A 16,818-nucleotide genomic window follows, 5' to 3' on the forward strand; every position below is an offset into this window, starting at 1 on the left:
TAGCACGAAGATCTCTGGAGTGCAGAGCTAACAAGCCTTGGCAACGGCAAGTCGATACAGTGCACCGGGGTTCGGTCCCAGCAGTTCTGATGAGGGATACTGGCCTAAAAATTGCAGAGGACAGGTCAGGCCTCGAGAGAGTTGTAGAACTGTCACTTGGGTTACTGAGCCTTTCAAAGTCCGTGGTACACAAGGAGCAGCAGACCGGTCAGCTTCGTTGGGGTGCCTGCAGATGCAGGGAAGTGAATCCTTCACTCCAAGGGAGATTCCTTTGGGTGTCCTTGATGCCCACAGGTCTGTTGAAGATCTTGGATGAAGTACAGACACAGACGATGAACAAGACCTTCAGAACAGCGAGACCAGGAGCAGTAGGAGTCTTCTGCTGTTCACACTGCTAAGGTCCAGGTTGGTAGTATTAAACATTTGTCCTGTGTTAAGGTTCTGTAACAGTTCTGACATCATAACATTCAGGATGCTGAATGAACCTCACAAAAAATAAACGGGTTGGAATATAAGTTCTGGACAGCTCCTTCATGAAGCAGCTCCCAGAAAACCACGGTTTTAAAAAACATTTATCTATCAAATTTGTTCTCTACAAATGGCAATGTAACATACCCAATACATCAGTTTATAGTAGTGGTACTCTCTGCGTAGTCTAGTTACAGCTTTACAACTAGGTTTCCAGTTTTTACAGATTTTCCACTGGGCACGGAGTCAGGACAGTTTAAAAATCGTGAACGGAGGACAAGAGCAACCAGAATTGAACTTGTGGACATAATACATATTCATGTATGTAGGAGAGTAGGGTCTGCTTCCTATGGTTACCCTCACTTTTTGCTGTGTTTCACTGGTTTTTCGACTTTAGTCTGGCTGTGGCCCTGCTAATCAGGACCACAGCCTAGCTGTTCTCTCTCTAAATTGATACCATGTACTTTAGGTACATACCAGACTGGTTACTGAGTTACCTTGTGAGCCCCAGAATATGGTACCTTTGGTACCAAGGGCATATGTACCCCAGAGGCCTACCAGGGGCTGAAACATGCATTATGCCACCCCTGGGAAGCCTTCCAAAATGGCACCACAGGTCAGCACTTGCAGCCTGGGTAAGGTGGTGTAAGCACCCCTTAATAAGTTATAGTATACCTATAACTACCTATACATATAGACACATAGACACATATTAACCTATAAGTCACTCCTATGGCAGGCCTTGACAATCCTGAAGGCAGAGTGCTTGGTTTTGTGTGAGAGGGTGCCCTAGCATGAGCTGAGCCCCTCTGCAGCTTTCGGAATCCCTTCCTTATAGCTGTTCTTTGATGTGCCCATACTATATACGCTTAAGTGCATTATAATCCTCGAGGTTAATGCTAACTTTGGTTTGGCTTTATCAAAACATGTCGTGTTTGGTGTCAAACACTTTGGAGTACAACCCCCCACCAGTTCTGGCGCCAGGGGTAGCATCCCACCCTTCTAGAGGGAGAAGACATGTACACACTGGTATACCCGGTTAAAGTTTTAAAGAGCCTCAGCATCACAAAATGGATGCTGCTGCCACAGACACGAATCTGACCTCCTGCTGCTGGACGAAACTCCGGCAGGGGAGGCCTGGGCAATAGGGTTTCTGTCCAGGGAGGTGTCAGCACCTCCCCAGACAGGCTTTAGTGTATTGGGGCAGGGTGGGTTACATTCAGTGAATGCTTTTCAGACACTGCCTGGGGCACACAAGGTGCTCTATGCATTTCCCAGTTCAAACCGGTTGCTGGGGCACTCAGCCCCAGCTCTGGCACGAAACTAGACAAAGGGGAAGGGGTGTAACCACCCCCTCCCCAGGTCCTCCCATAGGTGGGACCTTAGAGTTAGTCCATCCCCTAAACGTAGTATAAGTATAGGACCCCAGTCCCTAGGACTATAGATTACCCTGGACGAAACTCTGAAATAGAAATCTTGGACCTTCAACATTCCATATCGACTGGAATACGGAAGAAATCTCCCTTGGGATCAAGGAGTGACCTCCCTGTTCAAACAGGCACCTAAGAGCATCTTGCCGGTCTGCATTTTCGAGGCTCCTGCCGGATCCCGAAGAATCTGCAACACAGGACACGGACTTCCAGACATCTCTGAGGCCAACATGAGATCCCAGCAAAGCTGAGACCCATAGCCCCGTCACGAGAGACAAGGGACCGGAACTCCTGGACATCCTGCAATTTTGCAATTGCACCTACTTCTCGAAGTTTCCCGAAGCTGTGCATTGGGCTAGTTGTTGCCCTTGCCCCGAAGCTGAGAGGCCAGCACTCCACGAGTGTTCCGTGAGTCCATTTTCTTCACCGCAGCTCGAGGCTTCTTCTCGATCTCTAGTCCATTGGCTAGTGGGTCCTCACAAAGGACAATCCTTTGTGTCTTGGGCTTTCCTGGTTGCTCCAGACATGCCCTGACTCCCCTCCAAAGGGTCCCTCAGACCTTGCTGGTCTGCATCGCAGCCAATCTTATCTTCTAGCGTGGGTTGCTGTTGCCAAGGCTTATTGGGTCCAATCCGGATACCGACGATGCAGCACTCGACATCCTACGTGGGACAGCTCGAATCCAGCTCCTGGTCGTCGTTGACGCCTCATGGTCCTCGTGGCTGAAGAGTCAAGCTTCACCTACTTCATTTGAAAGCACCCGACACCGGCTGGCACCTTCCTGTCGCCATCCTGGTCACTGGCTAGTGACCCAGACTCTGTCCCCTCTGCTTTCAGGTTCTTCAATCAATCAATCATTTGTAAAGTGCACTACATACCCGCGAGGGTCTCAAGGCACTGGGGGGGGCGCTACTGATCGAACAGCCAGGTCCTGAGTATCCCCCTGAAGGTCCGCAGGTCTTGGGTCTGTCGTAGGCTCAGTGGGAGGGTGTTCCATGTCTTGGCGGCCAAGTGGGAGAAGGATCTCCCACCGGTGGTTGTTGTTCGGATGCGCGGGACGATGGCGAGTGTGAGGTCGGAGGAGCATAGCTGGAGGTTGTGGATGTGGAAGGAGAGCCATCTGTTGATGTAGGCTGGGCCAGTCTTGTGGATTGCCTTGTGTGCATGGGTGAGGAGCTTGAAGGATATCCTCTTGTTGACGGGGAGACAGTGCAGGTTTCTCAGGTGGGGGGTGATGTGGACTTGGCGTGGTACGTCGAGGATCAGTAGTGCCAAGGCGTTTTGGATGCGTGGTAGTCGTTTGATGAGCTTGGTCGGGGCTCCCACGTAGAGGGTGTTTCCGTAGTCGAGTCTGCTGCTGACGAGGGCCTGGGTGACTGTCTTTCTTGTATCTGTCGAGATCCATCTGGAGGGTGTTGAAGCAGGAGGATGAGACGGCGTTGAATTGCTTGGTCATTGAGAGCGTTGAGTCGAGGATGATTCCCAGGTTGCGTGCGTGGTCGATTGTTGTCGGGCTGCCCCCAGTGCCGTCGGCCACCAGGAGTCGTCCCAGGCTGAAGGGTTGGAGCAGAGGATGAGGACCTCTGTCTTGTACGATCCACCCTTGGATCCACCCGGGCACTTTTTCTCTGGTCGCCTGCAGCACTTCTTCGCAGCTCTCCATTGGAATCGACGACGAAACCGGACACATAAAGACACCTTTGCACCCGGCTTCCCTGGGTGAGCTAACACTAGTACTCTGGTGCTCCCGAGGGTCTTGACTCACGAAGTGTCTAAGTCTAAAGGGGTACCATCATAGTTCACTCCAAAGTGTCCTTAATCTTTAAATTGTAACTTGCTTTTTCTCCATAGAAGTCAATGGTGATTTGCGGCTGTGTTTAAACACTGCACGCGTCCCCCGTGGGTCTCCTGCGTCCCTACCTTGGGTGGTTCCTGGTTGCCCCAGCGGTTCTACAGGCCCTAGGCCTCACTTCTATCCCTCACATGGTTCTTATACCACTATTTTTGTATGTGGTTTGAGGCTCCTAGGGCAAAACGTATACTGTGCTAGTTTACTGTGTGCCATTTGGTCCTTGTATTGTACTTTTGCCTCTAGCCTCATAAAGAGACTGGAGGGGTTGTGTTTAGAATAAATACAAATATATTTGATACATACCTTGTATGGTGTGCTTTCATTTGATCATTCAAGAGATTATGGACCGGTAAAACAAGCTGCTTTACATTCCTTCAAGACTTAGCCTGAAGACTGCTATCCACAGCTACCACTAGGATAGCTTTCTATAAAGGTTGTCTTAAACCTAGCATCAATAAGGGTTGTTTGGACTGGTGCAAGGTGCCCACTAGAACAGTGGACATCATATGCCAGGCCAACTTCTCACAATGTACACCCCACCCTCTTCTGAGCAGTGAATGCAAGTTTGCAAAAGACTTGACTAATTTTTTAAGTTACAAACATTTGCCTTACTGGGGCTTCCTCTGTTGCCCAGTTCTAACATGAGAGGATCACGACTGGACCCCTTGATTGTAGCAGCATAAAATAAATAGGGAGACATTTTAGTCCACTAATCTGAAAACGGCTTTCATTGCGTTAGTTAGCTATGAGAAAGTATTCTGAAAGAAAAAACATAATCAATGCCTCTCGAAAACATGGAGTATGGAGTAAAATAATTTAACCTTGACCCATCTGTACTAGGAAAGGGTTGCACTTACTTGCTAAAAACTTGATCGTCGCCACTGATTTCATGTCCCAGATCCACGCAAAACTACTCTCCCTCACATCTAGTAAAGGTTATCCAACAAAATCCGAGCTATTATTCTTGTTGTCATTTCAAAAATCAAACCATTATTTTCCCCAAATAAACGCAGTGATTTAGGTGGAATGTCAACCCAAATCCATCCCTCTCAAGGTCCTTACAGGAAGTTCAGTTATTTCAGGGAACAACAGGCCTAGCAATTTTGTTATTGCACAGGTGTTTATTGTATTTATGCAGTCATGTCTTCAGACTCACAGCTTGCATATGTCTGAAAGAACCCAAAACAAATTCCATATCAGAGGGCAGCCAACAAGTTCTTCACCCCCCACCCCCACGGTATGTTCACCAGAGGCTTTCTCAAGGTCGTAAATATTGCAATTACAAAATGTATTGATTTCTTTCATAGGCAACACCAAATTAAAACGGGTAATATATAAGATACTTTCCACAAACCAAGATAAAGTGAACAATGCACATTAGTGCATTCCAAACTATTTTGCGGAAATAACCGCAAGTCAAGTCTGCCTGTTCCACTTTACAAGAGAAAAGGGAAGAGATGGTGTAAAGGAATAAGAGGAGCTGTTTAGAGTTATCGGTACCCGTTGTTTTCGAATAATTAGATGGAGCAAAAATAGTACCTTAAGATCCAATTAATTATTCTTGGACAGGGTCGGATTGAGACCAAAAATAGGACCGGGCACCCCATAAACAGTGGCCCACCTTCACAGATCGTGACCTTTTACAAACCATTGCTTATTTAGTATTGATGGGTTATTTTGGAGCAAGATATGATAAATTAAGCATTTTATACACCGAAGGTGTGAGGTGACTTAGATTTCCCAGCACTCGACTGGGGGATTGGTTCGAGTGATGATACCTCATGAAATGGGAGATGTTTCTGGTCACTCACAAATCGTCATATCATAGTTCCCTTTCACATGATCGCTTTGAGTGATTTATCTCTTCGTTATTCCCATTTGACTAGCACCCAGTCTCCTACCTCAAATGGCAGGTCCTTGATTTTTGCTTGCAGGTGGCATATTTCTTCATCTGGTCTTTCCTTTGCCGATTTTGCTCTCATCCTGTAGCATCACTATGAGGTTTTGTCGGAAAGAAGCATCTGCTTTCATGGTTACCAGCACTTTTTGCTTGGTGTCGGTGTGTCTTTGACCTGGTCTGCTATGATCCTGCTAATCAGCAATTGTGCGTTCTCCCCTAAATTGACATGGTAAGTACTTTGGAACTTCCACAATTGACTAATGGTGTACCCTTGTAAGTCCTTAGTATATGGTAAAAAGGGCATACGTACACCAAGAGTCTCCCATCGGCTACATCATGTATTGTGCCACCCATGGGAGTCACTTAAACTGTGACTAAAGGCCTGCCATTGCAGCCTGTGTGAGCTGGTGTGTGCACCTCTCACAACAAATATATAAGTTTCCTTATTTCTAAAGTCACTGAACTATGGCAGGCTCTTCAGTCCTGAGGGCAGAGTGTCTAATTATAAGTATGAGGGTGCCCCTGCATGAGCAAAACACCCCTACAAACCCCAGAGTCGATTCTCCAGGCTTTGTAAGTGTGGTCAGACATTTTAATACAAATAGTGGACATCAGTGATTGCAACATGTCTAACTATATAGTGGCAGCACAGAACCCAGTCATGTTTGGTATCAAACATGTTGGAATCATACCCCAACACTGATTCAAGTGTTGGAAGTATGATCTTATGTATAGGGGGTTCCTTAGGGGACCACCCTGCACTCCTGGTAACAGCCTTTCAGGGTCTGCAAGCAAGCTGGTCCTGCTGCCGACCACAAAGACAATTTAGCCCTCCTGCTGCTGAGCCAAGCTCGAGCAGGGGACTGTAGGACAATAGGTTTCCTGTCTCAGGGAGGAGTAACCACCTCCCAAACAGGACTTAGTGTGTGGTGGGGGCGCTTGCCAGTGACACTCAGGAAGACCAGGAGCTGCTCACGAGCTGTCCCACATCAGAAGTCGAGAACCAGGGGGTCCGTAACCATCAGGAGCACCAACAAGCCTTGGCAGCAGCAACAGATGTGGAAAAGGATGAATGAGCAACGTTGGGACCAGCAAGGTCCAAGGGACTCACCAAATGCAGGCGAGTCAGAACAGGCCCCTAGCTAGCAAGGGAGCCCACTGAAGCAAGAGAAGATTCTTGAGAGGACCCACAGGTCAAAGGCACAAGATTAGCAAGAGGACCTCGAGCAGTTCACCAAAAATGAAGGCCACGGAGCAGAGGATGCAGTAAGGATGAAGATCTTGGCAGGAAGAGATGCCGGAGGCCAGAACTTCTTGTAGCACGAAGATCTCTGGAGTGCAGAGCTAACAAGCCTTGGCAACGGCAAGTCGATACAGTGCACCGGGGTTCGGTCCCAGCAGTTCTGATGAGGGATACTGGCCTAAAAATTGCAGAGGACAGGTCAGGCCTCGAGAGAGTTGTAGAACTGTCACTTGGGTTACTGAGCCTTTCAAAGTCCGTGGTACACAAGGAGCAGCAGACCGGTCAGCTTCGTTGGGGTGCCTGCAGATGCAGGGAAGTGAATCCTTCACTCCAAGGGAGATTCCTTTGGGTGTCCTTGATGCCCACAGGTCTGTTGAAGATCTTGGATGAAGTACAGACACAGACAACAAACAAGACCTTCAGAACAGCGAGACCAGGAGCAGTAGGAGCTTTCTGTGATGCAGTTTTTAGTTCTTGGCGAAGTCCAAGTGTCCAGACGGTCGAAGAGTGATGTGGTTTCAGGCTAGAGTCTTGTTTCACGACAAATCTGAGGACCCACACACAGGTAAGCTCTTTTTTGGTTAGAACGACTCAGGGGCCCCTCTCAGAGGGGGTGCTGGACAGAGGGGAGGAAACTCATATCCTTTGTCCAGTTTTGCGCCAGAGGGGGAGCCAAGGCCTCCCAGAACTGGTTTTAACTAGAGTATGCAAGAAGGTCACCAAATGTGCCCTTCAAAGCAATCCGGTGGCGCTGGCAAGTGCCCCCACCCCAGACTAATAAACTAAGACCTGTTTAGGAGGTGGTCACACGTCCCTATGACAAGAAGCCTATTGTTTTACTTTCCCCTGCTTGAGCTCAGCTCAGCAGCAGAAACATGCCTGGGGTCAGCAGCAGCCCTAGTTTGCTGGCATACCCTGAAGGCTAGTACCAGGAGTACTAGGGGCTTCCCGGAGGAGCCCCCAGTGTATGGAATCATACCTCCAACATAGCTAATGGTGTTGGGGCATGATTCCAACATGTTTGATACCAGGTTTGGCACAGCCAATATATAGTTAGCCATCACGGAATGACGCATGGCCGATATATGTATAAAAATGGCTGATGTAGTTATAAAGGCTGGAGAATCGAATTTGGGGTTAGTAGACAGTCTCCTGCTCATGCAGCCTCAAACTTATAACCCAGCACCCTACATTCAGGATTGAAAGGCCTGCCTTAGGGTTGACTTATAGGTTTTAGGAAAAGTGACCTCAGATATAAGGAAACTTATATCTGTAGTAAGTGGTGCTAGCACCAGCTTACATATGCTGTAATCCTAGGCCTGTATTCTCAGTTTAAGTTGTCTCTCGTGGGTGGTATAATACATGCTGCAACCCATGGGAGTCCCCTGGTGTACCTATGCCCTGGGTACCTTAGTACCATATACTAGGGACTCACAAGGGTACATCAGTAGCCAATTGTGGAGGTACCAAAGTACTGCTTGCCATGTCAACTTTAGGGAGGAAGCACAGTAGCTGGGGTCCTATGTAGCAGGATCCTAGCCAGACTAGTAGAAAGAAGACATACTGACACCAGAAAAAAGTGGGGGCTAACCCTACTTTACTACAGATGGTCTCGCGCTTGTTGGTGTTAATGGGTATCGATATGTAGTCTGCCAGGTTTTGATCCTTTCAGGGTTTGTGCTTTATGAGATAAGTATATTCTTGCAGTTTGATTCCCCGCTCTTCAATTATTGGCAACATTTTTGTTCTGAGGTTGCCAAATTTCGTGAATAGTACTTGGTTATCAATCACAATGATGAATTGTTTGCCGTAGATGAAAGCGTGGTAGTATTCACATGCATGCAATCACCAGTCTTTGCCTCGCCAGATGCAATTATGCCTAATCTACATCTTTAAGATTTTGACTGGCATAGGAGACTATCAATTGTTTGTTGCCATCTCATTCATTTTGGGTTAGGATAGGACCTAGTCCGACCAAACTGGCGTCCTCTGTAATTTCCATGCATAGATAGGGGCTAAAATATGCCATATTCTCCACACAACTGACTTTTGTTTTTGATGATGTAGAAGACTTGTTCACAACTGGCTTTCCACTTGAAAGCTGAGTCTTCTTTTGTAAATCCTCTCAGTAACACACTGATGGTAAGATGGTCCTTGCTGTAGCTTGAAAATTACGTAGCCATTCCTTGATAGAATTGCAGCTCACGGACTTCTCAATTGATGGAGTGCTCTTGAGAGCATTTTTCTTTTGGGTGTGTTTCAAGCCTTGGTCAGAGAAGATATTTCCTTATAATTTCAGGTGACCATTGTGGAATATGCACTTGTCGACACTGAATGTTAAATTTTCCTCCTGTGGAAGACTCATTACTGCACCATGTCATGTTGCTCCCTTGTTTCTCCAAAAACAAAATGTTATCCCTCAATATTAAGGCATTTATGATGTGTGATTACCCTTTGGATAGCTTTCTGAATGATGAAGATCACATGGCAAAATGAAGTCTTTTGTATCTGAACAATCCTAGGTGCATGTTGAATGTGGTGATGTATCAGAAGTCCTTGTGAAGTTCAAGTTGATAGGTTTTGTTCAAATCTAATTTTGATAAAATCTTTGCTGGGGGGGCGTGGCCAGGCGCCAGCGAAGATGGCCACCTGAAAGGGAAGCTCCGTCGGAGCTGACGATGTCCCCTGGAATATCCTGCTAATATCCTCCCTGAGACGCTCTCTACATCGTCTCCCAAGTAGCCGCGGAAGTCCGCGGCCGGAACGCCTGCCTCTGGTGTCTGAGGTCGCCGGCGGGCCGCGGAGGCATCCCCGAGTCTCGGGGCTAGGCGCGCGGCATCGCACCGGAGCCTTGCGTCCGCATCGCGGATTCACGCGAGGCCCCGGCTTGAGGCCTGCCCGCGGCTGGGAGGCGTGGGCCGCGGATTGCCCTGGGGCGGCCCTGGCGGGGGCGACGCTGCGGAAGGTGACGGGGCTGTGAACGTGTCCCTGGAGCTGTCCTCACCTGGAGCAGAGAGGCGATCCTTGACCCGGCGGGGGAGCATCCACCGGGTGGAGGCCCGGCCTACACTGAGGCAACAGTGCGACATCGGGATGAGGCCTGGAATGTCGGCCGCCACCGAAGGCCGCAAGCAGCACAGGAAGGCCGCCGAAAGGAAAGTGGACTGAGAAGGTGAGGGGGCCCCCCGGTGATATCCTAGCCCGGGGCGCAGCGGCCATCCGGAGCTCGGGGGTGTAGGGCCATACAGGAAGGAGGCGCGGCTGCGCAGTTTGGACCAGCAGAGGCCGAGACGGGGCCTTAATGGGCCTACTGCGACTGGAGGACCGCGCCTGAGGGTCCGGTGAAGTGGAAGGGGCAGCAGTAGCGAAGGGCCCTTGTGAGACCCACCAGATATCATGGGGGGGTGGCCCACACCCCAGAAAGCACAGCGGCACCAAGGTATGAACGCGGCATGCACTGAACCATATCCGTACTCCTGGATTGAGCATTGGCAGGCCTAACGTGACGGTCGGGCCCTACAAATTGCGGGGCGCAGCGCTGAGAGGCGGAACGCACGTACCAAACCCCCAGAGACTGCGGCTGGGACAATACAGAAGGTACACCCCTGGTTGGCGGTAACAGAGGAGTGGCCTTGGAGTGGGGGCTGCCAGTGTTTGTCCATTCTATCAGGTGGTGGACAGTGCGGGCCCACTCCGTCACCCTCAGACCGGAGGGGCTGCGGCTATGAGGCCTAAAGGTAACGCCACCACCCAGGCTAATAAATTGGATAAGTATGTGGTCCGGCTGGGACAGACCCAAGCGGGGAATGCGGCTGAAGCCCAGGCAGGACAGAACGAGCCGTCCCTGACCTCTATTATGGCGGCGATCCAAACGTTAGGCACCAACTTTGAGAAAAAGATGGACAAGATCTCCATAGAGGTGAACCTCCTCAAGACGGATCTCGGCAAGACCACGGACAGAGCAAAGGCTAATGAGGCGGCAATACAGGAGATTCAGACCTCCACGAAAACGCTGGAGCGGCGGGTGAGCGACCTGGTACACCAGCACCGGCAAATGGCCCTTAAGCTCGAGGACCAGGAAGGAAGGGCCCGCAGGAGCAACATCCGCGTGGTGGGAGTGCTGGAAGTAACAGAGGGGCCCAGCGTGGAGCTTTTTCTTGAAGACCTCATCACCACCCATCTGAAGCCTAAGCGACTCTCTAACATCTTCACGGTGGAACGCGCCCACCGCGCACCAGTCCCGAAACCCAAGCCGGGGGCGCCACCCAGAACCATAATTGCCAAAATCCTAAACTTTAGGGACAGGGATGCCATACTCCAAGCGGCCAGGCAGATGGGAGACTTGCAATATGAGAACGCCACTATCCGATTCTTCCCTGACTTCACGCTTCAAGTCCAGCGGGAAAGGCGCTCCTTTGCGAGCGTAAAGGCGGCCCTCCGAGACAGGGGACTGAAGTACATGATGTTCTTCCCAGCCAAATTAAAAGTCACTGCGGGGGGCAAATCACTGTTTTTCGCGACGCCATCGGAGGTGCAGGAATGGCTTGAGAGGGAGTCATCACAGGCACAGCCACGGACGGAGGGCGACACCTGGAGGGGTGGCCAGGCCGCCTCGCCGGGATCCATAGCCGGGAGGTCAGACAATGATGTCCAGAGTCAACGCTCATGGCGGTCGAGGTCAGCTAGCCCTAAATTGGGATCCCTCAGACAATCGGACGGTCGCCAGCGGTGGAGGAGGTGGAATCAGTCCTGACAAACTGTAACGTATACCGCACTGCACTACTGAGACACTGAGCTGCTCTTAATTGGGTGGGGGCTAGGGGGGGAGAACTCCCAGCGCAAATTGTACGGCGAGTGCTTATGCCTGTGACATTGTGGGTAGGCAGCCCATGACACTCCTGAACGAAGAGAGAGGGTTCAGCTTTTTGGGGGCCCATGTGCAGTAACACAAGAGGTGGGACACGGACAATTGAAAGTATGTATTAAAGTGTGGAGAGTGTACTCTCAGGTACAGCTATGTTGGGTAAGGAACGGGACAGATGTGGGCGGCGGCTGGAGCTGGGGCCGGTGCACTTTTCCCTTTAAGAGTTCTAGCGGGGGGGGGAGGTTTCCTCACTCCCGGGTTGGAATTGGGCGAAAGGCGCTCTGCTAATTGGGGATGTGGGTAGTTCGGACCCTACGAAGCAGGGTAGCAGGGTAGGGGGGTTATAGGGGGGGGGGTTTACAGTTCTTAAGGGTGCTGGGGGCACAGTTTGGGGGTTGGGGAGGCAGGTTGGAGGGGTCACGCAGAAGTATGGTGGAGAGTATGGGACATGACCGAGAGAACCAAGGGCACGGCAGGACACATATATAACTGAATTACCATGAGGTGGGATAAAAGTTTGAAGTTGGTCAGCTGGAATGTCAACGGGCTGAGGACAAACTGAAGCAGAGTATAGTATTGCAGTTTTTGAAGCGCCACACCCCTGACGTAGTTCTCCTTCAGGAGACGCACTTGATGGGAAACACATGCAACGCTCTGAATAAGTGGGGGTACACCCTGGCGGCTCATGCGGGCTTTACGTCCGGATCAAGAGGAGTTGGAATCCTGCTGCGGCGCAACTTCCCGATTACTATTGACCACACAGAGGTGGATCCCATGGGCCGCTTTGTTGCAATCTCTGGACAATGGGAGGGCCGCCGCCTTACTCTGGTGGCAGTCTACATCCCGCCAGGCCTCCAAACACAGTCCTATCAAGATCTGGGGAAACTTCTACTGTCACTTCCTGAGGGACAACTCCTAGTGGGGGGTGACTTTAACGCAGTGGTATCAGGGGAGATGGACAGACACCCGGCCAGGGAAATTGGTTCGGGACAACGGTGGCTCCCCAACCTTATGGAAGCATGCAGTCTAGTTGATCTTTGGCGCCTCAAAGACCCAATCCAGGAACAATATACCTTCTTCTCTGGCCCGCACTACACTTTCTCCCGACTTGACTATTTGTTAGCACCAGTGTACCAGGATGTAACGATCCAGGAAGTCACCCATCTGGCACGAGGTATCTCGGACCACTCCCCACTGTGGGCGCACGTGACAGTGGGTGGCCACAGGGTGAGTAGTGTGGCACCGATCAATGCTTGGTATAGTAAAGGAGAGGACACGAGAAAGACACTGTCCCGAGTGATAGACAACCATTTCAAAGTAAATGAAGGCTCGGTGGATTCACCATCGGTAATGTGGGAGGCCTTTAAGACGGTGCTGAGGGGGGAGGCCATGTCAGTCATAGCAGGTAACAGAAAGGAACGAGGAGCCCAGACAGTCACAATAGAGACGGAACTCCTGGCGCTTGAGAACGCAGTGCAACAGAGCGTGGACCCTGAAGCGATGCACCGTGGACATCTCAAAACAGCAGAGTATAAGGCCCTAGTCACAGAGGCGGCCAAATCATGGCGCGCAGTAGGGAGGGCAGGTTATACGACCAGGGGGACAAAGCGGGTAAACTCATAGCCTGGCTAGACAAAAAACAACAAGTGTCGAAGGTGGTCGCCGAACTTAAAACAGAGTCAGGGGATGTTGTAACAGACCCACATGAGATAGTGAAGGAATTTGCGGCTCACTATCGTAGGGTCTATACTAAGAAGTCGGAGCGATCGGAGGAGAAGTCGATGGCTTTCCTCAGCGGTATTACCCTTCCCGCCGTAACGGTTGAGCAGAGGGGAGACTCTTGAGGCACCAATAGGGACAGAGGAATTGACACAAGCCATTCATGATCTCAGCTCAGGGAAAGCCCTCGGGCCCAATGGCCTGCCAGAGAACTGTACAAGCTCAAACCCGGCAGCCTAGGAACACCCCTCCTACGGATGTTTGAAGATAGCAGGGAGCAGGGAATACTACCAGTGGACCAACGAACGGCCACGATCGTTGCAATCCCTAAAGAAGGGAAACCCAAGGACGCCTGTACCTCGTACAGGCCGATCTCGTTGCTCAATGCTGAGCCTATGATCCTAGCCAAAGTACTGGCCAACAGACTGAAACCCGTCCTGCATGCACTAGTGCACCCCGACCAATCGGGCTTTATGCCACACCGCAACACGTAGCTCAATCTGCGCCTACTGCACGGAGTACTGAGTAGCTGTCATCGGCTGCATGAGGACGCGGTACTAGTGTCATAGGACGAGGCAATGGCGTTCGACACCCTGGAATGGCAATATATGTGGGCTGTACTGCAAAAGCTAGGATTCGGCCCGCAATTTGTAAGCTGGGTGCGTCTTTTTTATACGGAACCGCGTGCACAAGTAGTCGTCAATAACAAGGTCTCGGAAGTTTTTGGGCTGGAACAAGGGACGCGACAGGGGTGCCCCCTCTCGCCCTTGCTTTTTGCTCTTTCGTTGGAGCCGCTCGCGGCCTGGGTTCGGCAAACGTCTTCCCTGAAAGGGATACGATGGACAGCAGGTTGGGAGGATAGAATCTCGCTCTACGGAGATGACATCCTACTTTACCTTACCAATCCGGGTATATCCATTGTGAGGGCGTTGGACATTTTCACTGAATTTGGCGAGTACTCCGGCTACAGTATTAATTGGGATAAATCCCTGTTATATGTCCTTCAGGGTGACCCCCCCCACTTCCCGGAGGATGCCCAATCCAAATAGCAGAAGGGGGATTCACATACTTGGGGGTTTTTATCACTCAAGACCCGACCCTCAGATATGAGAGCAACCTTCTGCCGCCCCTGCAGCGGCTCCAGAGAGACTCGGCCACATGGAAAACCCTCCCCTTGCCCCTTCTGGGACGGGCAGTGCTGTTTAAAATGATGGTGCTGCAAAGATTCCTTTATGCCCTCCAAAACTAAGCAGACTTGGTGCCGCAGAGATACTTTGCCGCTATTGAGACGGCACAGCGGGACCTCCTCTGGAATGGTTTGGCCCGTATATCGCTGCAGAAACTGACACAGGGATGGTTTGACGGGGGTAAAGCACTTCCCGACATTAGGAAATATTACTGGGCGGCACACCTCTTGGCCATCAACCAGGGAACTTATAGTGCGGGGAATGACCCAGGATACGAGATGGATAAGTGGCTCCTGCCGGGGGGCAACTACAAAATAGCCCTTTACTCACGACCGGGGAGATATTATCTCAAGGGTCCCACCAAGCACTCGGTTCAGCTCTGGCACATCGCGCAGAAGAAACTGGGTTGGGCAGGGAAACTTACCCTAGCAACACCGCTCTCGGCCTCGGAGCGGCTTGGTTCTCTTCGGCGAACCAAGGGGTTCCAGAACTGGGACCTGATTGGGATTTCGCAAGTTAAAGACCTATGGGGCCCGACCGGGGTAGTAACATTTGACACTCTACAGCAGACATATGATCTGGCGCAGACAGAACACTTCCGCTACTTGCAAGTCAGACACGCGCTTACGACAAACCTCCCCCCGGGGACCCAACCTCCAGAGTACTCACCGTTGGAGGACAGGTTACTAGATGGCCATCTCCCGGAGAAAGCTATCTCCTTAACGTACAAGAACCTCATAAACAACACTCCGGACCTGTTGAGGGCCCTAAGGGGAAAGTGGGAGGCGGATGGGCTTGTGATTGATGACGAGGAATGGAGTGAAGCAGTAGCATCCCCCAAAGAGATAGCGATAGTGGCCAAACTACGCCTTATAAAGCTGAAAATCCTGCACCGAGTTTATATGTCTGGTACAAGGTTGGTCCTGATGTGTCGTAGTGAGGATGGGCTCTGCCGCAGAGGGTGTGGGGAGCTTGGCACCTTCCTGAACATAACATGGGAATGTCGGGAGATACAGGCCTACTGGACCCGGGTGTTGCATTGTATGAGGGAGGTGTGGGGAGTGGAGCTGCGACCTGAGGTGAAGAGATGTCTACTCAATATATGGGAGCCAACGGACCTCTCCTGTAAAGGGAAACTGTGGGTCATGCTGGGTCTAGTAATTGCTAAACGAAATATTGCGCAACTGTTTGGGGGGCGGAGGTCCCGCCGACTCTGGGCGCATGGAAAAATGATATGGACTAGAACATGGTACAGGAGAAGACTGTGTATATGGCACGGGGGTGCCCGCGGAAATGGGTGGCAATATGGACTAATTGGAACGAGTATAGGGGAAATATGGATTCGTTACTTACCTGTAATCCTAGTTCTCTTCCAGGGGTATCCTCATCAAAGTCATAAGCATTAGAATATTCCCGCCCATGCGTGGGACCCCGGAAACATTATATTATATGTGCCCCACATATATATACTCATATATATATATATATATATAGATATACATATATATATAAAAACATGCAATAGCAGCCAAATCACATCAGAGCTGGAATATGCTGTGAAGAATTTCCACCATACATGAACAATATGCATTAGAAACATGAGAAACAACACAAAAGATTGTTTAGAAACTGTTTTAATGCTTAGGCAGCAGCAGAAATTCTTATAACACCCTGAAAGCATAGAAAGCTCCCAGGCTGCATTGCAAACACACAGTCTAAAAAGACTGAAAAGCTAACCTGTAGCTGTATACAAAAAATTGACACTGTGCCTTTAAGGCACCCATGACCCCCGGTATCCCATCATGCCTCAGGGGTGACAGTTAGGTCAGTTGTTCTTTTCGGAGACTGAAACAAACCCAGTAACAAAATAGGTTAACAATATCTCCTTATTAAAGAATATCCTTTGCCCGGGGAGGCGGGAGGGTTGCTTATGACTTTGATGAGGATACCCCTGGAAGAGAACTAGGATTACAGGTAAGTAACTAATCCTTCTCTTCCAGGGGATCCTCATCAATAGTCATAAGCATTAGAATAGAATAGCGAGCCTCTCCTCATCCCTGCGGGCAAAGAAATGACAAGACAGTAATCTCATCAACAAGCCTGAGCAGGCTATAGGCTACCCAAACAGATTTCTCAAGGAGGTTTGCCCTACTTG

At 50.3% G+C, this 16,818-nt stretch overlaps 1 protein-coding gene across 1 annotated transcript in view; it reads right to left on the bottom strand.

Moving 5' to 3' along the window:
- Window positions 1-345: 345 nt before the first annotated feature.
- Window positions 346-16,818, bottom strand: part of LOC144752662 (pendrin-like) — a 928,614-nt gene continuing 912,141 nt past the window's right edge. The window contains exon 8 of the mRNA XM_078640532.1: window positions 346-485. Within this exon, the coding sequence (XP_078496658.1) occupies window positions 346-485 (140 nt within the window). The remainder of the gene's footprint in view (window positions 486-16,818) is intronic.

Source organism: Lissotriton helveticus, chromosome 5_1, assembly GCF_964261635.1.
Source record: "Lissotriton helveticus chromosome 5_1, aLisHel1.1, whole genome shotgun sequence".
In the NCBI taxonomy this organism is placed as follows: domain Eukaryota; kingdom Metazoa; phylum Chordata; class Amphibia; order Caudata; family Salamandridae; genus Lissotriton; species Lissotriton helveticus.